The sequence below is a fragment of the Chelonoidis abingdonii genome, chromosome 1 (assembly GCF_003597395.2).
Source record: "Chelonoidis abingdonii isolate Lonesome George chromosome 1, CheloAbing_2.0, whole genome shotgun sequence".
Taxonomy (NCBI): domain Eukaryota; kingdom Metazoa; phylum Chordata; order Testudines; family Testudinidae; genus Chelonoidis; species Chelonoidis abingdonii.
The window spans coordinates 309,905,621-309,932,192 of record NC_133769.1 but is presented as its reverse complement, the minus strand read 5'-3'; the positions used below and the strand labels follow the sequence as shown (position 1 = coordinate 309,932,192).

The following is a 26,572-nucleotide window of genomic DNA, read 5'->3' as shown; positions in this document are numbered from 1 at the left end:
TTGAGCAGGGGTTTGGACTAGATGACCTTCTGAGGTCCCTTCCAACCCTAATCTTCTGTGATTCTATATTCACCTCTTGAACCTGATCCTGTGCTCCACTTAGGACTAAATCAAGAATTCCCTGTCCTCTTGTAGGTTCCAGGACTAGATGTTCCAAGAAGCAGTCATTTAATGTGTCAAGAAACTTCATCTCTGCACCCAGTTTATATGGGGATAGTTGAAATTCCACATTGTTGAGTTATTTATTTTAATAGCCTCTCTAATCTCCCTGAGCATTTCACAGTCACTATCACCATCCTGGTCAGGTGGTTGATAATCTATCCCTACTGCCATATTCTTATTATTCGAGCATGGAATTACTTTCCATAGAGATTCTATGGTACAGTTTGGTTCATTTAAAATTTTTACTTCATTTGATTCTATGCTCTCTTTCACATAAGTGATACTCCCCCACCAGCACGACCTGTTCTGTCCTTCTGATATAATTTTGTAACCTGGTATTACTGTGTCCCATTGACTAACCTCATTCCACCAAGTTTCTGTGATTAATTATGAATTTGGTGCTCTAATGTATTATAGAGGTTGAACCTCTCTAGTTCGGCACCCTAGGGACCTGACCGGTGTCGAACCAGAGAATTTGCCGAACCATGGGGGTCAATGCAGAGTGCCAGCGGGTCTCCATAGGCGTGGGAAGTAGTAAATTATTATCTGTTTTCAGAAGCTCATAACCTTCTGGAAAATATTTCTTTCCAGCTGAAATTTTACATGAATAGGTTAGCCCCAACCTACAGATGAGTTCTAAGGAAAGTTTGGGAGGTCAGGGGGGAGGAGGAGTTCCCCTGCTTATGAGTTATGAAAGGTGAAAAAAACCTCATACCTTCCCCCAAATTTAAGCAACCTCACATATACTTTTGCTCTTACAACTAAAACAAAAACACAAAACCAAAAAAATCCAGATAAAACTATAATCTGAAATGTTCATGTTAACTAGTCCTCAATAAGGATGAAACCCTTATGTTATTTGAAAAAAACAGTAAGTCAATTATATACATGTACAGTGAAAATTTTTGCTAATGTTGGAGTTCCTATACTAACTGAAGCTCTACATTAACATATTAATTAATATTTTTGCCGATAAAATGGATTCTCTACTGAAATCTTAATTCTCCTGTGGAGCAAATGAGCTCTGCAGGAGGGAACCCCTATTCCAAAGAGTTTATAAATCAGTGTAAGGGTCAGTTTTATAATGTTGAAAGCAACAGAGCTTATAAGCTCTCTAAGATCAATCATTTCCGTTGAAAGAATTTATAAATTCAAACAACAAATCCAACAGATGTGTAAGCTCTTCAAGTCAAATATGCTCTGAATTGTTTGGTTTCTTCTGTTCTGGGGCTGATTATTTATTATTTTTGGTAATAAAAACAGGCAAATTAAAATACAAAATCTTAATCATTAAGAAATTAAGCATTAAAAATTAAGAAAATAAAAAAGTTACCATATTCATGTTATCCATACCATGTTACATATACATTGCATTTAGCAGTCTTGTGTTGCTTTTAAAATTAGTATATTAATATACAGTCATTAAATATATACACTATTTAGATTTTACTCATGACATGTCAACATTACTATAAAAACTGTAACTTGATTTCTTGCCATGAGAGTTTAAAATTCATACCTTAACTATTAATATATAATTTGTATAGGTATGAATGTGAATTCACACTAGAAAAATCCCCTTCTGAAGGGCAACACTGATTTAAACATAATAATGCTGAAGCCAATTTTAGTGAAAAAGCATCATTCTGTTCAACAGAAAATAAAGTTTTCTGATGAAAGAGAGAAAGCTAAATCAGATAAACATACACTGAGGTGATCGTGTAAGCAGATAAATGTGTTTACAGTTACCTGTCACTGAGGTGAAGGAAACTGCTGCTCTCATCGGGATGTTCATCTTCAAAGCTTAGATTGGACCAGCTGCCAGTGCTATCATCACCAATACTGAGACTCATCTGCTGGCTAACAACAGATTCAGCTGAGTGAAATCCTTCTCTTCCCATAGAACTAAACCAAAATTAAGATGACAGCATTACTGGTGGTGTATTTCATATTGTTCTGCAAAAATTCACTTAGCCTAATTAGCAAAACAGGGAACATTTGTCAACTGACTCAACTATTCCCTTTTGTATTTACAATTCTCAGAGACTATATATTCAAGCCTGGGAGCACCACTTAGGACCATCTTTCACTTGGAAAGTTGGGTAGTAGCATGGACACAAACCCGAATTTCAAAAACTAGTTTGTAGCATTCCAGCATTGCCATAGCCTTAGTGCCTGGGCAGTTCAGTCTTGTAGACTTCACATTTACTACAGTGAGTACACCTACACAGGGAGGACCTGGCATCTTTGGACTTGCCAGTGTCACTCTGACCAATTCAGCTCCATCAAGGCTAATACAGTCACTGGCATTTTAAGCACTGTCATATAGAACTGCTCAAGGGTAGACAACATTATGCTTAAAATGCTGGTGGCCTCCTACAGCCCTCTCTGTATTAGAAAAAATGTCCTAGTGGAGACATAGGGCTAGTCTCCCTGTTTCAGAAAAAATAGGCATGTCCATTTATTTATAGACTTTTCTCCTCTGCACATGAAGCCTGAAAAATCTAGACTTTCAATACCTAGAACCAAATCAAGTGAGTATGCTTAATTTGCATTAAAGGTATTTTTAAAACCCTTCATCAGGCCCATTCTAAAAGAAAACTGAGGTCATTCTGAAAAGTGGTTCAGTCTGCAAATTTTCCTGCCAAGTGCATATAAACCACTCTTAGGGACATATTGTGGCTACCCACATGCAGCTGTGCTATGGCTAGACTAGGGGTCGGCAACCTTTGGCACACGGCTCGCCAGGGTGGGAAGTGGGGTGGGAAGGGTAGGCAACGGTGGCCAGCACATCTCTCGGCCCGTGCCGCTTCCCGCAGGCCCCACTGGCCTGAGACAGCGAACCACGGCCACTGGGAGCCGCAGTCGGCCGAACCTGCGGACGCGGAAGGTAAACAAACCAGCCCGGTCTGGCCCGCCAGGGTGCTTACCCCTGCAGGCCGCATGCCAAAGGTTGCCGACGCCTGGGGTAGAGTGTACAGAAAGTCTGATTTGCTCATCACCCCTTCAAAGGAAACAGTCGTAATACAGCTGCTGTGTTCACAAAGTACAAAGATTACTATGATTGTGCTACAGGCAACACTTCATGTTTTAAACGGGGTATGTGGTTCTGAGGTGTGGCAAAAGTCCTTTTCCACAACATTAGCTAATACCATTAGGTGAGTGCTATAAGGGGAAGGAGGGAAAAGGGAGACACAGACAGGCACACACTTTTTATACTGTGTAGTAAGTACAAATGATGAACATGCTCCTCACAGCAACCTTTGAAGTCTGTATATCTTATAGAGCCACAATGTCTCCCTCTGACATTACTGGTCTGGTGCATAGCTGCTTCCCCAATCCATTATTCCCTGGGGCTCTCAGCACCATAATTAAACTTGAAACTTTACATGAAGTTTTGATTAAAAAGCTGTATTTCTGAACCTCTTGCTGAAAAGTGACATTTCTGACATCAACAGTACAAGAACTCAACAGCACTTTATTTATAAGGTAAATTCTCACTTAATATTACAGGTACTCTGAATAAGGATTCCAAATAACATAAGTACAAGGGCCAAGTAACATGAATTCTCAGTCTTCTATCTTTATATGCTACAGGGAACTTTCAGTGGAAGGTCTACAGTAGAAGGCAATCAGAAAAGGAGAGGAAAAGTTCTTTGAGTTTTGGTAGCAGTTCTGTGAGAGAATGAAAGATCTATCTTTTAGAATATAAGCTTTTCATGGCAGAGACCATCATTTATTACGTGTTTACACTCATCATAATTTTGCCTTGAAAAACTAGGGAGTAGCCTGGTTGGAGCTATTAGGCACCACCACAGTACGTTAACACATCTAGGTATTTACATTATACATCACCAGACCATCTCAGAGTCAAGCAAATAAAACATAGTTTATTGCCAAACAGATCTCACTCCAAGGCCATGATGAGAGAAATACATTGTTATTAATTATTACTCAGTGAAAAACTATGCTGAAGAGATAGGTCTTGCACTTGGACATGAAAATGGTGTTATTTGAAGTCACTTTGATCTTTGTAAAATCTATTTTCATTAGGAACTAGATGTTAATGTACCTTCTCATTTACTAATTCAACTACATTCTGTTGCATCTTCTACCAAGATATTTAAAGGCATTCATTTCTTTCAATATACCTAAAAAGATTGTATAGTTTAAGGACTTGTAATACATTAGTCCTTATCAACAATGTAGCAAGAGCCTGCAAACCAGTTTCTAGTCTGCTTTAACAACCCTTTATCAACTAAAATCATATATAAAAATAAAATCATTCTTATTTCATATTTCTATTTTCAAATATACCCAATTTTTTTCTTCCAGAAATTAAGACAGTGTTAAAGTACAATTACAATCAAAAGAGACTATGTAAACACCTACTTAATGTAATACGCCTGCTCTTGGTGTACATTGCAAATTACAGATTCTGTAAGTCAGTACTTTAGAGCTAATGCAACTATAGACAGAATTGGATTATACTGTGGCTCACAGATCAACTGAATTGTCAACTAAATTCCAGTAATTTATATCACTGATAAAACAATCTGATCAGGATGTTAGAGAAAAATCACAGAATCCCATTTACCAGAGTCACCCATCAGAGCATAAGTACATTCTAAAGTAAGCTAGAAATTAGTTTGTACTGACACTGAGCTCCTGTAACTGACAAGATTCTGAACAGTCTGGAGGCCACCAGCAGGAGGTTCCAAAATAAACGTTATAATTTAAAATTATATTTTCAGAATGTAACTGTGGCAAAAAGTGCTTCTTACCATTTAAATTTTCAGATTAATAAATTAAGCAAAGTGGGTGCCATTTTCTGGTAACAATAGCAAGAGAATAGGAGAGAATGTAATGTTACCTTATGTTAACAGCCTGACCAATATTAGTCATAGCTGATGTCATTATTTCTGTAGTAAGGCTTTCAGCAAAGCTGACTCCACCATGTCCAATACCAATATCAGCTGTCAGACTTGTGTTACTCAGCTCTCTCTCTGCTTTCTCAATAGCTGCACCAACCACCTTCTCAGAAAATACTGTCTTCTGTTCCATGTCAATGTGAATTTTGGGAATATCAAGGTGAAAAATTCTTGATTTTTGACAGATACCACCCAACCCTGATTTGGGGATCTGCCTGATTCTAGGGAGGGGTTCTTGCCCAGGCAGGTGTGGAGATGAACTTCCAGTACAATACTGATATTCCTTCATACTACAGTATCTGCAGGCTGTTCCAGAAAATGGAGACAACTTTTCTGTGTAAGTGAATCTATCCCCATTTTTTCTGCTTTCAGCAGCTTGGAGAACAGCAGACTCCAAACTCATTTCTAAGGTGTCATCCACTACTTTTCTAGCATACTCTTCTATAGCTTGAATGATGCCTTCTTGATAGCCATATTCATTTAAACTGCCTGTGCTATGATACAGTTTATGTTTTTGTGAGAAAGAAAGAACTGTTTTAGAAAGTGTTGTTTTAAGGCAGTCCCCTGTGGCTTCATCAAATTTAGATTTTCTATACAGACAGGAATCTGTTAAGGATTTTGGCAAGCAAACTGCTGACATTTTCAGTTTTCTTCTGACATCACATGTTATACGATGAGCAAGGGATTCAGAAAAATGTAACAACTCTGTACCATCAGTTCTGTGTAAATTGTTTATTTCACAGGCTTGGCCTCCACACCTATGACCACCACTTTTCATTTGCCATTTTGTATCCATATCTTTGTTCAATATCTTGAACAGCTCAAGCCTACCATTTACCTGTGTGTTCTGTAAAGGAAATATTCTTCTGTTGTATGTCAGCTTGATTTTCCTGGCAGCTTGTTGTAGGCCTGATTTTATAGATCTATAAGCAAGTCTACTAGCATACTGATCCATTATTAACTCACTGTTGCCACCTTCCCTTTTCAGAACTTGAATGATGTGATCTGCATATTCATCGGTCACGCTTTCACAGCTTGGATACCGGTAAGTCAGACTGGTTGTTCCTAAACTCTGAGGTAAAGAAAGTACGGATGAATCTACCTCTCTGGACCACTGGTTTACTACCGGACACCACCTCTCTTTTGACCTACAGTCTCTATCATCTTTTCTGAGAGAAAGACAATCTACATGACAGTTAACCCGCTTCAACCTCAGCAGCTTGCAATGCCTTGATTTTATCATCTTCTTAGCCTCACTGATAACCTTTGCAGCCATATCACCCGCATAATTCCATAATGAATGTAAAGTTTCTTCTGGGATATTTATAAAGGCAGTATACCCACATATTTTGTTTCGTGCATTTAATTGGCAGTGTCTGTCAGCTTTTCTTTTAATTGTTTTATCATCTAAATGGGAAGCAGCCATTTCAGTTGCCATAGAAATGATATGACCAGCTAAATCATCAGCATACTGTACTGTTTTCTCTGAATGTTCAGTTTTCTCCACAAGCACTTCAGAGTGTTCTTCGTCTTCACTACTTTCAACTTCTTCAGAAAGTGATCGCATGAGTTTCAGCATAAACTCTTCCTTTTCCAAGGAGTCATGTTCAGTTGCAGACAAGGCAGCAGCAGATGAGTTATAAGGTGTAGAAGGTGGCGTCGCAGGTGCAAACTCCTTTGCTAATTCTCCCTTGAGTTTCTTGGTGAGCTTCCTTAGGTTCCGTCCAGAACTAGTCTGAGATGGTACTAAAGGAGTTGGTGGTGGTGTATCAGGTACTGCACAGACATTTCCATCTCTGATGCTTGATTTATCTTCCATCTGCAAAGAATCTTCACAGCCAAACATCACCAAAGAAAGGTTACTTGCATGTAGAAAACAGCTCTCCTGCCCCAAAGCTGAAGGAGCTAGCATTGTTTTTTGCATATCATATTTTTTCAATAATTTACTTTGGGATTTTATTGAACTGCTTCCTGAATCAGTAAACTCTTCCACATTACATCTAGCAAGAGTCACAGTAGGACAAGGAGGTGGAGTGCTTGAAGAAAACCTAAGTACTTCATTTCCTTTATGTTCCTGAACACAATCTTTAGGTACTGAAAGTAAACACTGAGCAGAGTCAACTGACGTAACAAGAAAATTAGGTGGGTTATTCAGAGGCAGCTGTTGTGGTTCCACAATTATAGGAACAAATCTGTGTTTCTCGGATTCTTGTTTCTTTACTGTACTATGCAGTTCTTTTTTACAGTTATCTGTGTTTATCTGTAGGCCTCCATTACATTCTACAGTCTCATTTGTGTGGGAGAACATAGATTTAGTTTCATCTACAGACTGTTTTACAATATACTTGGCCAAGTGATCAGCAAAAGTATTCTTAGGAATATCTCCACCAACACACTGCCAACGAGGTGTTTTTCTAGTTACAAAATCTGTATATTCCTCCACTGTTTTGGTAACCCCAGATGAGGTTATTGCTTCATATGCCTCATTTACTATCATATCTACCATTGTTCCAGAGAAACTGTTGATGTTTGTTGGTCCAGTTGTTAAATCTGAAGTATTATTCACTTCAGGATTGTTTGTTTGTTTGAAATCATTCTGGTTAAAAAAACATTGCGCACTACTTTCAGTACTTTCACTGTGATCAGCAGTCAGGTAAATATTTCTAAGAGAAGCCACTTCCTCTTCTCTCTTTTTTGTTGTAAAATATGGCTGTGTAGCGTCTTTGTACATTTTCAGACTGCCACCTGCTGTCGAACAAGTCCATACTTTTGCCTTATAAACATCAGATGAAGTCTGATGTTGACAAAGTGCTGTTCCAGCTAAGGGCACTGGTATTGAACTTACAACACCAGAAGTACAAAACAAGGCTTGCTGAACAGTATATTCTTTTCCAGTTTCTTGTACTGGATTCAATGCTAAAAGTGCATTATCATGAAAATTAGGAAAAGCAGTGGTAGTCTGTGTTGACTGCAACGTACTTTCTGCACTTACATATTTTATGTTGTCCATGGAAACACTAATTGCTGCTTGCGTTGTGAAGGTAACATCAACCTGGGATAATTCAATGAAAGCTTCCTGAATGACAGATTCAGACAAATCTTTGGCATATGATCTCACTACTTTGTCTTCATAATCAAAGGCCCAATCCCGTGCAGTCGTTGGTGTTGATGGATGTGAAAACTGGCAAACTTCCATGATTCCCTCAAAAATAAGTTCCTCGGTGAGGTCTGCTGCAAATCTTGCAACTGTGTTAGTAAATATTTGTTTCTTTATGTATCGCATTTCTTTTAAAGCACTTGTTATAGCTTCACTGACCAAAAAGCTTGCTAGCCCATTAATGGCACGTTCCTTCAGTGACAAGGCTCGCCGCCTTCCTATCTCATAAAAAGCCATTTGAAAGACTGAAGAAGTCAATCTCGCAGCCAAGTGACACAGTGCATTGGTGCATGAAGAAACTCCTTTTTGTAAGTCTTTAAATGCACTACCAAAACTTTTTTCAACCAGTTCTGTTGCAAATTTTTGTATGCTGTCTTTAATCATTTGTGATTTGTGTTTAGATTTAACTTTTTTAGCTGGCTCCTTGTCAGAAGTTTTCCTCTGCAGTTCTGCGTTTTGACCTTTTTCTTCTTTTGAGACAATCCTATTAAGGCTGGAAATGTTTTCAGCATGCTTCTGTAGTGATGTAGACTGAGAAGGAAAAAGAGAACCCAGTATTTCAAATGAAACACTGTTTGCATAATCTGAATATTCACTATAAAGTGTATCATGATTTTGATTAAGCCCATCTCCATTGATATCCATCCGACAAAGACATTCAGTTGAAGCACAGCTCCCTAGTGGGCTGAAAGCTGATGATCTTATAGGGCTGAACAAACCTCCATTGTCTTCTCCTGTTTTCACTGGCCGAGGGGAGTCTGGAACATCAAAGAGGCTGCTATAGGGTGATTCTGGTTTACGAGGAGTTGGCTTCCTTACATTGGCTGGAAGAGTGGGACGATCAAACTTGAATTTTTGAGGATTCATATTAGTAGTTTTAGAATGCAATTGTTCAAGGGAAATCTTTCTCTTCTGGGGTGGATTACCAAGGATGGGATCCCTTATAAGTTTACAAGTATTTTCCAGAGTCTGTTCCAGTTCATCAAACTGATCAAAACTATCAAAAAATTCACTTACTTCTGAGTCTGAGTCCTCTATACCATCTTTTACTACTGGAATTTTTGGTAGCTGAAGTTTTGCTTTCAAGCTCTTTTGATACCCTTCTTCATCTAAGAAGATAACAGGGCTAGGGCTGGAGCAATCTGACTCAGATGATTCAGCAGGAGAGGAAGAAAACAATGTTTTATGCAAAACATTAACATGTTGATCAGAGGAATTACGTGGCTTGTAAAAACTCCTCTGTATCCAAGGATCAGAAATAGAGGTTGTGACTGAATTCTTTACAGATGAGGACAGTTCTTTAAGTCCCAAGATATTTATCAGAGAAGAAGAAGATTTGGCAGATGATTTTCGATGCCCAGAGCGCACAATGATCTTTGAGTCAATAGCTTCTAAACAATGAGCAGGGATGGTCTGTGAAGCAGCATCCCGGTGATTCTGAGTAGTATAGGTTGTGCCTAAAAAGAAAAAGAAAATACTTTAAAAACAAGAGAGACTAAAACAGCAAACTGGGTAATTGATTTTGACACTAATATCTAGATTTGTAATTATTACAATAAGTTAGAGGGTCTTTTAAGAGTAGAGAAAATTTTAAAGAATAAAGTATTCCATAAGCACTTTATTTTGTCAATGACAGTTCCCCTACTACTACAAGTCGTCTTCTTAGCATATGCGCAATGTGCCTCAGGTGGCGCATGGCCAGAATTCTTCATGGAATTTGGTCCACTGGTTGGATCATTAGCTTCCCCAGCCTGGGCTGGGTACTGATGAGGAGTGTGGAGTTAATATGACTAAGAGCTCTCGTCTTCATATCACAGATTCTACTGTTTCTGGATCTGACACTGAGTCAAAATCTTTGCTTTATGTCACATGCATTCTGCTGTGGAAAGAATGGTGAAATCTCAGATTATTTGTTTTTAAAAAAGGGGTCTTGTATGATGGTGATTAGCAAAAAATAATTTGATATGGATTTCATGTAGTTTACCACAGCATGAAAATCCCTCTTCAACCTAAATTGCAACAAATGAGCTCTGCAATCTATTTCAACAGGGCATGAAAACTAACCAGCATTTTGTATCTTTGAAGGTTCATCCTCATCTAAATGCTCAAAAGCAGTGACAAAATCATCCTCAATTGAAGACACTGACTGATTAGTGTCATCATCCTCTGCATGGGACATCTCTGTTTCATGTTTCTGTAATGAGTATACTTCCATTGTATATCTTACACCAGTAGCGTATTTGCTCAGTAAGGTAAATACAGAATCAGCTTTGAGCCTTGGGAACGAAGGAGACAATCTCATCACACAAAGCACTCCAGAAAGATGATTCTTGAGAAAGAAAAACAAGAAAACAAAAGAGTGTTCTCAATAACATACTTTCATCTATAATGTAAATTTGGAACCATTTAAAATGGCAAGAACAACAAGAGCACAGGTCAAGGACATAAACTGTAATGAAACTGTCATTAAAGACATTTGTTAATATTACTGTAATTTAAAAGGTATAACAATAATTTAAGTCTTCATTGCATATTACAAACAAAACTCCATTTTACAGATGAGAACAGTGAGGTAAAGAGGTTAAGTGATTTATCCAATATCACTAGAGCCAAGTTTTGAGACGGTTTAGAGGCCACTCTTATTCTCCAAGTACATTCTGAATATAGAAGTTCTTTAGAATGAATAAATCGCTACACTAAACAAAAACAAAAAACAAAACAAACAGAAAAAAAAAATGAAGAAAACCCTGCTGATTTGTTTTAAGTAGTTTTACTCCTGCAAGTAATATAATTACTTCATTATATATTATTAGTCAAAACAGTTTTAACAAATTCTAGCTATCTTCACTGACATTTGGAGAGGAAATGGAAAGCATCAAGTGTTGGCAGCACCTAACTTATCCTGTAACTTCTCTCCCTTGTTGTCTGACAGAAGAACAACACTATATCTGAGAAGAGTTGAGAAGACTAAGGGCATATCTACACCACAAAATTTTGACGACATAAGTAGACATACAGCCACCACAGTAATTAATTTGACTTTTAATGTCCACCCTATGCTCCTTCTGTCGGTGGTGTGCATCCTCACTAGGAGGACATTGCCGCTGACCTAACTACATCGACTTAAGCGCTATACTTCTCAGAGGAGGAGTTATTAAGTCAGCATAGTGGGTGACTTACATTGGCGGGAGCAACATTTTAGTGCAGACGCTTACAGAGTTAGGCTGATGAGATGCCTTATGTCAACCTAACTCTGTAGAGTAGACCTGGCCCCACTCAACCAGTTTCATCTTCCTTCCAAATGGCAGTACAAAGGGACTATGGTGTGGGCAGCAGAGGTATGTGGACTACTGGATGAGCACACAGGCATTTTGCAGAGGGCAGCTAAGCATGCAGGTCAGCTGCTTTCACTGCATGCTCACTGTCAGGCAAGTGTGCTGATGCTCAGCCATGTTCAACACAGCCAACTGTCGTTACTTTGGGGACGTCTCCAATTTTTTTTTCCTTGGCCATCGAAGACTCAGACTTTTCAGTGGTGAAGAGGAACGGAGAAAGGGCCTCACAGGGACTTGTTCCTAGCACATATTCCTGCACAATTTGCTGTTGCCTAGTCCAGTGCTTATGGCTTCCACAGCAGAGTATCTCCCTAGAACTAGGAAGGAGAGAGGAAAGTACCTATGATAAAGTACCTTGCATTTCTTAATATTTCATAAATTGCAGCAGGAATCTCTTTAGTCAGTATAATATTTATACCACTATTAATAATATTAAAAATACCATCAGACAAGGTGGGTGAGCTCTGTGTAAACTCTATGTAAGCTCGAAGATGTGTGTCTTTCACCAACAGAAGCTGGTCCAACCAAAGATACATTACTTCACTCACCTTGAGTCTCTAATATCCTGGGACTAACAGAGCTACAACACTAAATATATCAGAGCACTTATATAACACATATAGCTTCAAAACGCATTAATAAAGTAGCAATACCTGGCCAGGTTATTGCCAGAATTACTTTGTAACACACATATGAAAGATGCAGAAACTGCAAAACACATTACTATTCCGTATACCTTATAAAAAGGATTAGGAATTTTACCTGATGTTTAGAGACATCACTGATTTCCATGGGTTTATTTAAATCCTTCAGAAAAATAACTTCATTTTCATTTAGACTACAGAAATGGAGTGATTTCAGAACATCTGGGAGCTCTACAGAAACAGGAGCCAATTCCTAATTCAAACACAAATTCACACACTAAGTATAAAACTAATATGTTAATAGTAAGGAAACTTTTCAATCTGGAGCAGTAGAAAGTCAAATAAATATTGCCAGCCTCTAAGTCTGTCAAAATCATCACTCTTTCCCTTCAGTTTTCCAATTATATTCCCACACCAAATTGGAATCCTACTTAAAGGGCTAGTAATTCAAATCTCAAAATACCTCTACCAGAACAAATATAATATCACTGCCTCTCAAGACTCAGGGAAACTTTTTAAAGCACCAAGGAGAGACTTGGGAGTAGTAAAGAGCAACAGAACATCACAGCAGGTATGTAAACACACAGAGGGAACATTTGCATGCAACTGTTTCCATCAGGTAATCTCCATATGCTGTGGGTTTACCATTATCAGGTTTGTATCTGAGGAGAATATTTTAAAAAAATAATCGAGTTAGGCTTATGTTTAACTGGGATCTTGATCGACACAGAATTATGTTTACCTAAAATAAATATGAGTGTTTATTATATATTACTTACTTTTTATACATCATAAACATTGAGAAATTTTTAAAATTATGCTTAATCCAATATAAATTATTGAACACAGCGGACCCAGCTTTCTCTTAGTAAACAGAATTATCTGTGCAACCTCAAGTAGAGAGCCCAGGGTTTGGACCTGTGTGCTTAGAAGAATATCTGTAAAGTGATTATTTTTACAGCACCCTTAGTGTACTTGGCACTGAATGCAAGTCTGAGCACAATTTAACTCACAGTATTTACCCTTTTGCTTTTACCTACCAATGGACCGTTAACTAGGAAAGCTTCTATATTTAATGACTAACACCTTCCACCATACACCTTGTGCTTTATATTAGCTCTGGAGAGGATAAGTCATTTTGGGGTTCATGACCTAATCAGAAAACCACACCAAAGAGGCTGCTAAGACATCTATTATTTTCTATTACAAGAACACACACAAAAAGTAAAATGTCTAAAAGGTACAAGATAAGTTTAATGTCTCCTGATTTTCTTTTACACTTTATTGCACGTTTAAATGCAAATACTGACACCCTGAAACCAAAATAATTTAAAACTTAACCACAACGTACTAATAAAATCAACAGCTCAGTGATGCTTCTAATATTTATTTCACATCACTCTACTTCAAATTACAAGTAAATCATATTTCTCACTAATTTGTAAAAATCTTAACTGCACAGTAGTCAAAAGTTCTACTTTGATATGACCTATACCATGCTGGGAAGGAGGAAAGCCTGAATTGCAAAGTAGTTTAACATATGCCCTATAACATCTGGAGAACTAGGAGAGAGAGAACTACAAAGTAGTTTAAGGGCTTGTCAACACAGAACGTGCACGCATTTAATGAAAGGTAAGTTGTTACACAGATTTAGTGAAACTAGTGCAAATTTTGTGCCTGGAGTTTCTTACATTGTTTTAAACTTGTCTGGTATCATTTTAGCTTGTACCTATAGTTTACAAGAGTGTTCACATACAAAGTAGCACTGATTTATCCTCACTTCTAAAGTTAAACCAGGCCTGAAACTATGAGAGAGGGTTAAATCCTTAATATTTTTTACAGTTGCATGAAATAGTCATCATGCTTTTGCTACCCTCTTGTTTTAAAAACAAGAACTGCTTATCTAACTCTCCTAAGACTACATTAAGATCTGGCCATGTGTATTTCAAAAAGCACAGACCCCAAGGCTGGCACTCAAGTTAAAAAAAAAAAAAAAAAAGGAGGTTTTAAGATTTTCCAGGGCTCTATATTCCAAATGAATACAAAACACTGGAGAGGTCATACAAAAATAAAAAAAATAAAATAAAACTGTTAATTACAATGTTTAAAACAGACCATTTATTTTAAAAAGCATGTTCCATGGCATATTCTTGAAGTAAAATAAGTATTAGGGCTCCCACACCAAAAACATGAAATATCTCAGTTATAACTCAAGTGCTGGAGACAAAGTCATTCTTTGTATATACATTACCTGCATATGAGCAGCATTTGTCTCTCCAGCAAAACCTAGAAATGTGATCTGTAAAACAAGCATACAAACAATTTGAAATACAAGATCCAGAAAGAGTCTCCTGGTTTTCTAATTATAGAGAAAGCTGCTTAGAACTGAAAAGTGTAGTGACTCTATTTAAAGTAAAGTTTCATATTGTTATCATCAAGATCCATTATGCCAGGAGAAATGGCCTTGCTAGGAAAATATAAATTGGTTCTGTTTTGCGCCAATAATTTAGGAGGAAAACCTAACAGTTTGTTTTGAATCATATGATTAGAAAAAAAAGTCTCATCTAATGCTTTGTTCCAAGTGCTAAATACTGTTTCAGGAAGGCTCTTGGTCAATCTCAATGATCACTGATTCCCAAAGGAAAGAAACTCAGGTGCCTGAAAACCAGTCACAGCTGCAGGGTGTAAGCAATTGGTATTCAACAAGTCCCAGTCTAGGAGTGGAAAAATCATGAGATTCCATCCCAAGACAGGTAAAAGTCAGAGAGTATGCACTCAGAGACTATAAAGAGGATAGCTAGCCTGTAACCATACCACAATCTCAATCTTAATTCCATTTTAACATAGGTTTATTTTTTTGTTTGGGAATGCACTATACAGATTTCAATACAAGTGATGCTAAAATATTTACTAAAATAAGAGTCACACTGCAGTTTAACATTAAGGTCAAAGCTATGATACAGGCATCTACTCGGCAAAAAGCCAAGATCTGCAGAATTTGATGTTATTTACCTTGGAAACCACTGCTCAGACTTCAAATATACCACCACCATCTCAGATATACTTTAATTACAAAAAAACTAAGTTTAAAAAGATTATTCAGGTTGTAAAGTCATGTAAACAAAAAAGTTAAGAAATGTCAAATTACAGTTGTCTACACAACCTTAATTTTGCCTCCTGGTGCATATTCATTAGGATATCTTTAATTACATGATCACATACTATTTTAGCCACAGGACCAGGCCTCATTTAGTGCACAGGACAGTGCTCATTTAATTAGCAGCTATTTAATATTTTGTTTTAGTCTCATTGTTCTGTATTTACCACATATTATTACAAAACCTGCTCTGAAGTCAGAATTATTCATTTTCTCATGGGCTTTTCTCTGAGGTTCATCACTATAGTATCTCACTGCTTCACAAACACTAATGAATTTAAGACACGCACAGTAAGACGAGGGAATATAACTATCCCCATTTTACAGATGGAAAAGGAGTCTCCAGGGTAGCATTCAACTGCCTTAGCCCAGAGACTATTCTTTCTCTTCCTGCAATCCCCTGCCTCATTCACTGCATGCTTTCCAACTTCTGGAACACACGAGACAGGAGTCCTATAGACAATAGCCTCCTTCACTGTACAATCTTGATTCATCCCCAAAACAGATCCATCTTGCGCACTGAATGAGGCAAGCAAGGGTCCTGTGGAAAAAACAGTATGTAATTTAAAGATGGCACTGTAACACATAAGCACAAGGCAGCTGAATTAAGGTTGCACACACAAATTTAACTCTGGCATATCTAAGTTTGGATTGCTTGATTCTGCAATCTAATATTCCCATAATGTAGGGTGGGGGGGGTATATAATTTCCTAGGTTTTTAAAAAAGCTAACTAAAAGAAGCCCCCAGGAATTCCTTCATGTGGCACTCATATTGGGTCCCACATAGGTCATCAGCAGAGCTGGAAAATTTAGATCCACCACACAAACCTCTATTACTTGAGATAACTGATTTCAGTAGTAGGTTGTCATCCTCTGTGGATCAGCATTAGAGATGAGTCACACTTTGCCAGTAGGCTTCTCAGCTATTCAATGATAGCAGAACAATAGTGACACCAGGAATTTGGTGCTATTCCAGGCTCTGGAGGGACTGTGCTTTAGGGGGCCCAGACTATTTTGCCCATCCCCCACAAGCTTATCCCCTTCTGCCTCATTCCCATCAACCTGTCCCAGACCCAATCCTGTCTCTTCCCCATATCAGACTCCTGGTCCCAGTCTCCACTCCTCAGGCTTATCACCCCAGTCCCAATCTCCTTGCCTAGCCAGTCTCTCCAGGCTCACTGTTCAAGCCCCAATCTCCCCCACTTCCAGTCCCTCCCACTCCCCATGCCTATTCCTAATATCCTTGTTCAGAAAGTCCCAGTTCTGCTCTCTCCCAAATTTAATCTAGGAAAATATTTAAGTATTTACATAATAAACAAACTCAGCCTGGATGCTGAAAGTCAAGCTATTATTTTTCTGTTACATATCACTGGTAATAAAGATGCTGAAATTGGACCTTGGTTAATAATTATGTTGATAAGCAAGTCAAAAAGAATTCAGCTCACTTTCGAATCTCACTTTCTAATAATTTCACTGGTTCTGCAGTGGTAATAAGAGTTAAAGCTAATAAAAGACTGACAGTAAGATAAGCAGACAGAATATATACAAAAAGCAGATTTGTTAAATGAGGTGCTATTTTCAACACTGAAGTTGATAATGTCTCTTCAATTCAGTCAATATGCACAGATTTGTATTGCAATTGTTCTGTCTCCTTTACTCACCATATGATACTATATTTGAAGAAACTGCATTTATAAAATTCAAATAGTTTTGAATGAATGCAGTTTGGACTGAAAGGTTCGAAAGATACTTCAAAAAAAAAAAAAAAGAATCCAACACAGGTTGTTTTTTAATCAAACTTATTCAGTATCCTTTATGTTGAAATGCAACCATACACATGAAATTAACATTTTAATCACCCTGCTCATCAGGAAACCATAGAATGTAGGGCTGGAAATGACCTCAAGAAATCATCTAGTCCAACCCCTTACACTGAGGCAGGATTAAGTATATCTACATCATCCCTGTCAGGCGTCTGTTCTTTAAAAACTCCAACAACAGGAATTCCCTTGGAGGAATTCCACTATCCTTAAAATTAAAATATTTTTCCTAATAAAAAATAATATATAACAAAAGAAAGTGGAAGTTGATAGTAATGAATATAGATCATATAGAAGCTAAGAACTCTAGAAAAGGGCTAAGGGAAGCAAAGGGACACAGAAGAAATCTAAAGCCAGCAGAGTTAAGGACAATAAGAAACAAAAAGAATCCTGACAATAGTAGAATCAACTAATTTCTGATGTCTTTTTGGAAAACTGTTCTTGGGTTTTTACTCGAAGTGCAATTCTATTTTGACAAATGTATTAACTGGTCTGTGGGGTACTACATTTATTGTCCTCATGATTTAAAAAATCTGCTCAGTTTGCAAGCACAGCAACTCCTCACTTAACGTTGTAGTTATGTTCCTGGAAAATGCGACTTTAAGCGAAATGATGTTAAGTGAATCCAATTTCCCCATAAGAATTAATGTAAATGAGGGGGCTAGGTTCCAGGGAAATTTGTTTCACTAGACAAAAGAATATATTATATATATGTATACACACACACAGTATAAGTTTTAAACTAACAATTTAATACTGGTACACAGTGATGATGACTGTGAAGCCTGGGTAAGGTGGAGAAGTCAGAGGGTGGGATATTTTCCAGGGAATGCCTTACTGCTAAATGAAATAGCAATTGACTGAGCCCTCAAGGGTTAACTCTCACAACACTCTACAAGGCAGCAGGAAAGGAGGGAGGGCAGACAGAGAGAGACATCCTGTGTGTGAGAGAGAAAATGCACATTTCCCCTTTAAGTAGCTGACCCCAGGCTTAAGTACACTGTCTTGTTAATTAAATCAGCATGCTGAGACCTGAGATAGCGGCTATGCCTAGAAGCTTCCTTCCTCAGTTGTGTGTCCCCCCTGCTCTATGAAAGATGGGGTAAACGGGGTGCAGGAGCAGGGGGGAGGCAGAGACACCCTGACATTAGCTCCCCTTTTCCCTCTCCCCCGCCCCCCCCCCCTACAAAAAGCAGGAGTCTCTGGGAGCAGCACATGGCAGTGGGGGGAGGGACAGATGCTACACAGGGAACTTAGGGAAATTGGGAGCTGATAGGGGGAGCTTATGGGAGGCTGCTGTCCATCCTGGTTCCAGCCACCCATCAGCTATCTGCAACGGGCTGCTCTTCCTGCAAGCAGTGGACAAAACAGGCGACTGCCAAACGACAACGTTAGAAGGGAGCATTTCACAACTTTAAAGGAACATGTTCCCTAATTGATCAGCAACTTAACATCGAAACAACGTTAACTGGGATGACATTAAGTGAGGATTTTCTGTAAAAGTAGAAGGCTTTTCTAACTGCCCAAGCGCAAACTCACCCTAGGGCTCTGAAAATCAAGTTCAATATTTTTCTTCTCATATAGACCAGATTCTGCTATTAGTTACACCTGTGCAACTCCATGTTATTCAAATTATTCCCTCATTTAAATCTGTGGAACATGTGTGTTAGACTTCACTGGGCTTGCATAACAGAGGCAAAAATTTGGTCCTTTAACAACTCTGTTGATAATATATGAGCCAGAAGAGAATCCATCTCCATCTCTCATAGCTGTATTACCCCTACAAAAACAGGAGTAAACTTACATTGTCAGTAATGTCAGCAGATACGACTATGAACGCACAAAGGGGAAACAGATTTACTGAGCAAGAATATGCCATTTTTACAAAAATGTCACTTTTCAGATGAGAACTAATCTCTACGATTTTCCAATGTTTTCTCTGTTTTGGTTACAGACAAATTTAAATTTCATGAAGGCCACTATCATCTCTAATATGTCCTGCAAGATCTAGACAATGAGGTTACTCTCTTGTATCTTGTTAGATTTTGTTACATACTCAGAAATCCCACCACTTATGTCCTGAGAAATTTAAAACCAAACTGGATAAAGTCCTTAAAAGTACACCTCTACCTCGATATAACACTGTCCTCGGGAGCCAAAAATCTTACCGCGTTATAGGTGAAACCACGTTATATCGAACTTGCTTTGATCCATTGGAGTGCGCAGCCCTGCACCCCCGGAGCACTGCTTTACTTTATTCGTCTTATATCGGGTCGCATTATATCGAGGTAGAGGTGTATGCTGTAAGGAGTATCTACCACTTTCACTGGCCAACCACAGTATCACAAAACACAACCTGTTCAAAAGCATTAATGATATGATCATTAATTACACAGTTTAATACTCTGTATGCTGTATTAACCATGACAGAATGTAGACTGAAATACTTTTTAATGTAAAGAAAGTTTACTATATCTTACATTAAAATAATCAAGACAACTTCAAGTTACAGTCAAGTTAAAAAGAAAGTCAACAATGTTTTAATTTATTTGATCTCTAAATAATATAATTTAGTTGTTCTAGTTAAAGAAATGAAACAGTATAATTTAAATTAACCTGGCCAGTTTAAAAAGTGTTTGAGACCAAACATAACCACTTTTGGTAAAAACAGAAATTAATATGCAAAAAGCTGCATTACATTTCTTTGAAATATCTGATGATAGGTCCTCATTAAGTTAATTCATAGTAGTATATGTAAACAATCCATTTTTGGATTAAATTAGATATTGCATCCTCTTTGCTTAGAATTTAGACCACATATTTCTCAAAAAGCAGGAACGTTTACTGTTTTGGTCAACTCTACCATTCTTCACTCTTCTGGTGAACCTAAAACTAATTAATTAGGCATGAGGGAAGAGTTCAGTTGCAATTCACAGTCATGTTCTACTGCACATTATACAATCGTGCAGCTTCTGATTCTGTTGTGAACTAAAAGCGCCCTTCATATTTATACAACAGTGTAAGTAGACATCCCATGTCAAACCTCAATAAAATTGTCCTGTTCCTCTTGCCTTAAACATTCTTCAGCGGACACGTTACATAATTCTTTTCTGCTCTGAAGCAATGATTTCACAGAGCGTAGTACACCATCAGTGAAATCCTGAAAGGCAATGGAGAAGCACATAAATGTACAGCAAATGAAAAATCTGAGCAGAATTTTAAATGTGGGGTATTTTTTCCACAAACATACAACTGTTTTTCTGAACACTGTTTCAAACTATTGTGTATACAGGCCACCAGCTGCAAAATTTAAATGCTACTTATGATTATGGGGGATCATGCAGTTTTCAAACTGCCAACAGACCTATGCTCTCTCTAACAAAAAGAATACCCCTCAATGCAAAAGAGCCACATTCTTTCCAAAAATGCCAAGTGAGATGGTCTATAACAACAGTAGAGAGAAAACAGGAGCTGCTAGTGATTAGTTCAAACAATACCTGGACTCTTCGGATGAGCAGGGAATAAAGAACTAGGCAGATACAAAGAAAGGCCCCTGTATCACTCTGTACCTGCAAATGGAACCTGTACACTTTTCTTTTGCATAGGCAACAATTTAATATTATTCTTCCTATGGTAAATAAACACAAAAAATGAGGAGACTTCAGCAGTTAACAAGCAATATATTCACTCGATCTCCCACGTAGCCACTGAAAGAATGAGGAAAGAACAGGGTTCATTGCATGCGTTTCTTGGTGCAAATATTTAACAGGAGAGGCACACATGAACAGAAGACTATTACAGATGTTTGTAAAATAGGTACCTAAACGTCAGTAATCTGACAATTCTGTAATTAAAGAACAAAAGAATCAAAAACTTGTTTATTAAACCTGGAATTTTAAATCTATAGGAAAAAAGCTTGGTAAAACTGAACAAGAAGATAGACAAAACTGCTTGACTCCTCAGGTCAGGAAACAAAAAAACTTGGTGCCATCTAATTTTACTGCAAGAAAGTACTTTGCAGAAGGCCATCAGTTTGAAAAAAAATCTAGGTCTCTTATTTCTGTAAGAAATGCTAAGGTAGTTCCTGAAAGAGAAGGACTGCAGTTAAGCAGTAATTGGAAACGTCTGCAAAACTAGCCAGCAAGATATAAAATTGGTGCAAAAAATGAAGTAAATGAAAAAATGAGTTGAACCTACTAACACTGAAGTACAAAATTAACAACAAAGTTACCTAAATCTTGAATAGCTTCTGAAAGATCAGGAAAAGTAGCAGAGAGAGAAATTTAATTAGGGAATGTTCGAGCTATCGACATACCATCAGGAAAAAAATAATCACTTTATGGTAAAATGTTGTCTTATGTCTTACAATTGAATAAACATGGCTGCAGAAAAATGGTATAGCATGCCATTCCATAAGATGCCTGATAATTCCAGAGTGAGCAGCACTATTACCTTTGTACTCCCTGCTATTGGAGATTGAGATAGCATCTTCAAAACTGGCAGACAAAAGGAGAATGTAAACCTAGATTAAGGATTCTTAACACTGTTCAAGTTGTGGAACACATTTTGGTAGAGCGCTTGTCTCCTGGATCACTTGCCCTCCCACTGGAGATTGTACAACATCCCAACAACTAAAACAGTTATTTATTCAGAAAGGTAACAGTAAGCAAGTGAAATATTTTAAAATGAAATCAATACTGTAAATGTTTTGTCCATTTGATATAAATCAATCATAGTGTCTTATTTTGCTATTCATTTAATATTCCTACTCCCATTTAATCTTCCTATTCCACCCTTGAATGATGGCTTAATGGCTGGAAAAAGTATGTACAGATCCCTACGTTGCTGCTTTGCAGATATCAGTTAGAGGAATATTGCTCAGAAAGGCAGAAGAAGTGGAGTGAGCCATTATTCTTGGTGGAGGAAAGACTTTAAAAAGACCATAGCAGAGCTTCATACAGTCAGAAATCCAATGTGAGATTCACTGAGCAGACACTGACTGACCCTTAACTCTTTTTGCATAGACTATAAAAAGCCTTTGAGAGATTCTGAAGGACTTAGTGCAGTCCAGGCAGAATGCTAAAGCTCTACAAACATCCTAGATATGAAATCTTTCTTCAGCTCAGGAAGAATGAGATTTCACTAAAAATACCAGCAGATGAATAGTTTGGTTCAGATGGAAAACTAACTTTACCTTAGGCATGACCTCACGGCGTGGCTAATGGGAAACTTCATTAGCCAGGAGAGACTGAAGTTCTGCAACCCTCTTTGTGCAAGTGATTGCCACCAGAAAAGCCGTCTTCATAGTCAATACAGATAGTCAGGTTGTAGCCATAGGTTCAAAGAGAGAGTGGAGCAGGAGGGAATCCTTCCAGTTTGCAGATGATTAGATTGAGATCCCATACAGATACGGACCACACACAGGAAGGTAAATGTTGACTACACCTTTCAAGAATTGGGAAGCAAGATAGCTGGAGAAAGTTGAAAATCCTTCTATTGATAGAGGCAGTACAGAAATGGAAACTAGTAGACTCTGACAGAACTAATGAAAGGCCTGATGACTTCAGCTGAATCAGATAGTCCAGTACATATGTCACCTCTGTGGGATGGGACAAAAACTGTTGAGACTGCACCCAAACTAAAACTCTCTTCCACTTTGCTCCATATGAGGCTCTAGCAAATTCTTTTCTGCTGCTCACCAAGATGATGTGAACCTCTCCAGACACAATTTCTCATGAGAATTCTACCATAGTTCAGCTATAAAATTTCTGAAATAAATGTGTATTAAAATGTATACTCCTAGGTAGCAAAAAAAATGTGCCAAATCTAGTGTTAAGGTTCTATTTAGTTGTAAATCATTATGTTTTAATGGTTATATCAACTAATGAGAATGCACCTTTCTTTAGAAAACAACTGAAGTACACATGGAAAAGTTTCTTGAACTCAGTGATTTAAATGAAGGCTTTTCAATTGGTGATTTAAACTGTCATGATTTAAATGAATCCACCCCACAGAGATTATCCATGCCATGAGGAGGAGACATTGGTGTTTGGGATGTCTGTAAAGACTTACCCTGGTTCTGAGACAAGAGATCATTGACTAGAGGTAATGTTATTGGCAACCAGACAGAGAGATGATACCAATGCTGCCTTGACCATGATGGTGTGACAAGGATTAAATGTTGCTTTGTCTCTTTTCATTTTCCTGAGTAACCTTGGAATGAGAGGAACTGCTAGGAAAGCATAGAAACAATGACTGGACGCAGGGAGAAGGAAGGCATCTCTGACTGAGCCAGGTTGCAGACCCTTCTGGAGCAAAATCTCGTGCACCTGTTGTTCAGGTCGATTGCAAACAAAGTCTATTACTAGATACCCCCGTAGTGGAAAATCTGAAGGAGAACATCCCTTCTGATTGACCATTTGTATTGGTGTACGAAAACCCTGCTGAGGGAATCCACAATTTGTGTTCTACCTTCCTTGAGTGAGAAACACATTCCAGAAGACATAGATTCTTATACACAGAATCCAAAGTAGGACAGCTTCCTGGCATAGCTGAGATGATCTTGCACTTCCCTGCCTGTTTAGATAAATCATGGCAGTGGTGCTGTCCTTAATAACTTGCATCACTTGGGTCTTGATGGTGGACCATAAACATCTTGCAGGTCTGATGAATAGCTTGGCTCTCCAGCACATTTATGTGGAGTAAAACTTCCTGGTGACCAAAGAGCTTGTGCCTGAAGTTGATTGAGATAGATGCATCTACCAAAGGCTGGAGGGGCCTATTACCAGAGTCAGAGTTGGTTCTGGGGACAGAAATAGATCTCCTTTGCTTGCGTTTCACAGATCCAGCCACCAATTCAGAAACCGCTTGTCCAGAGGGTGCCTGTAAGGATGATCACTGTCTGCAGGCCTTCATTCAGCATAAGGGGAAGTCTGGTATGTGGAGTTATGTATGTGCCTAAGGCCATGTGGCCTGGGAGCTATAAGTAGGCATGCACTAATGTCACTGGGTTGGACCTGAGGTTTTCTGAAGGAAACCAAGCACGCTTCTGCCTATCTGTGACAGGGATAACAGCCCTGCACACGGCAAACTACTTAAATCCTGGGGATTTTTTTTTAATAATAAATTCTCCTGGTAACTATTAAAAATACTATCTAAACTAACTAACTGTATACACCAAAAGAGTTCTGAAAAGTTGGTTAAATGAAGCAAATGCTATGGGGAGCTCTAGCTGTCACCACAGGTGGTGAGAAGGAATTGAGAAGGAGGCAGCAGACATGCCCCTTTTATGCCCTCATCTGATAACACAAAGATAATAGGGCAATATGTGCCACGTAGCCGTACTTCTGGGGAGAAAAGTCTCCGACTCAAGTGCACTGGGCATACTTACACCTGCAGTAGGATGTATATGTGCACAACCACTTGAAGGAGAACTCAGGCTTCAGGTAGAGGTAGAGCATCTTCGTCCACAAGTCAGGAGCAGAATTTGTTCTTAATAGCAACCAATGTATGTAATTCCCAGTTATGTTATGGCCAAAACCCATGAATATTCTCAAAGCTGCACTTGCTAGTTCTGCCTATTCCTCCCACACAGACAACCAGAAAACTGTGAGATGTTCGGTGAAGAGTCCTAGTATCAGCAACTGATCAACAAAGGCTTCACTCTTATTAGTTATACTGAGGATATACATATTTCACCCTGAGAACCATTTGGAGCAAACCAATGCTGACCAGTAAAGTGCTGTATTCAACAAGCAAAAACCTGTATTCAGCAAAGAAAATCCTTGTCACTTCTTTTCCTAGCTTAAAGCAGCAATTCAAAACTTTGCCATATGCTCTCAGTGGACAGTAAAGCAGGAAGTCCACATGTACAGATGTTTCCCATTCATACTGAACAAATGTTAAAAAATGAACAAAAGCCATCTCTACTTTCATCAGATTGTAGTAAGGGCTACTGGCTCCCTTGAACTCTTTAAAGAGCTGCTCCCAAAGATCTGCAGCCATGTCATGAATTTATCAGGTGACTGTCACTGTAGAGGGAACCTGATTTAACTGACTAGCTGCAGCAGATACCAGCCATAACAAAAACTAACAAAATCAGACACATTCACGATTACTTGAGGCTTAGGAGTTTCACTATTTGCAGATACACCAAATATGACTGCCGGAGTGCTTTCACTTTTACAGCGATTAAACAATCTTCTGATCTAGTAAACTCTTAAGCTTTTCACTTGAATTCAACAAGTTTATTTTGTAAAGCTAGCTGCTTGGGTTCCAAATGATAGAGCACTTCCAACGCCACATCCACGCACCCGAACACTTTGGCAGATAATGAAAAACTCCTTTGAAGTATCACAGTAGTTGACAAAAATTCTTACATATTTTGGTTTGAGTCTGCAGAAAAGGAAAGCCAGACGGCAAGGAGGGGTTCAATAGGAGAAGAAAAGAAGGGTGGCCCATTATCACCATAATGGCTGGCTCCAGGGAACAAAGCAACGAGCATGCAGTATAATCCAATTAACTACCCTTTTGGGGAAATGTGGAGAGCAAGAGGGAGCTGTAGTCAGATCCCAACAGGACTAGCAGATAGAAAACAATTTAGTGGGTTCCTGGCTGCATGAAAATGTAGAACTCCATGGTAAAAAAAAAAAAAAAAAAAAAAAAGTAAAAAAAAAGCAAATGGAGATAAGTTTGAGGAGTGTCTCAGAGCTGCGATTGCGATACGAGGGGATCAGGATCTGCTCCCACCCCAGGTGTACGAGGAAAAGAAAGAGTAACATGTGAACAATGAGGAGCTAGTCTACATCATTTTCTTGCAAAATTGGGTAAGTTGTCTCAGTATCAAAGCATGAGGGTGCTTGTGGGGGAGCCTCTGACCATGGGAATTGTCAGCAGTGAGATGGGATGTGAGCACAGTCTGTTTACTGATGGGTAAGGTGAAATACAGGTTTAGATGGTACCCTGTGAGTAAGTGTGAAGTAGTTGCTAAATTTCACAAGTGTGGCATACTGTTAGAAGAGCAGACTAAGCGTAGGCAGGTGCACTTAGTTCCTTTCTTGTACAGTGAAAAGACAGAGTGGGAGTATGTGTATTATGGGTGTTTTAGGTCATTGCTTACAAATGGCAGAGTTAAGGTTACATAAGTGTGTACCTTAACTCTGTATTTTCCAGTTTTCTTAAGTCTGAGTTTTGCTGAACTCAAAATTCTGAAAAGACACAAGCTGTCACATGCCTTAATTTTACGTTAATGTTCTTCACCATTTTATTTCCTAAGGTGTTGGGATTTTTTTTTTTTAAACAGAAAGAAAATGTGTTTGTAGGAATTAGTGATCATTGTAGCATGCAGGCCAAGTGGGAATACTCATC

At 38.3% G+C, this 26,572-nt stretch overlaps 1 protein-coding gene across 8 annotated transcripts in view; it reads right to left on the bottom strand.

Moving 5' to 3' along the window:
* Positions 1-26,572, bottom strand: part of AKAP11 (A-kinase anchoring protein 11) — a 73,045-nt gene that overhangs the window by 35,069 nt on the left and 11,404 nt on the right. For 7 of the 8 annotated variants that reach the window (XM_075061562.1, XM_075061564.1, XM_075061565.1 and 4 more), the window contains 6 exons: positions 20,250-20,366; positions 14,481-14,528; positions 12,348-12,482; positions 10,315-10,579; positions 5,036-9,707; positions 1,912-2,067 (listed from right to left, as the gene is read on the bottom strand). In XM_075061562.1, coding sequence (XP_074917663.1) covers positions 1,912-2,067; positions 5,036-9,707; positions 10,315-10,579; positions 12,348-12,482; positions 14,481-14,528; positions 20,250-20,366 — 5,393 coding nt within the window. Of the gene's footprint in view, positions 1-1,911; positions 2,068-4,234; positions 4,314-5,035; positions 9,708-10,314; positions 10,580-12,347; positions 12,483-14,480; positions 14,529-20,249; positions 20,367-26,572 lie in introns of those variants that run through there. The other variant, XR_012655018.1, reaches the window with a different exon arrangement.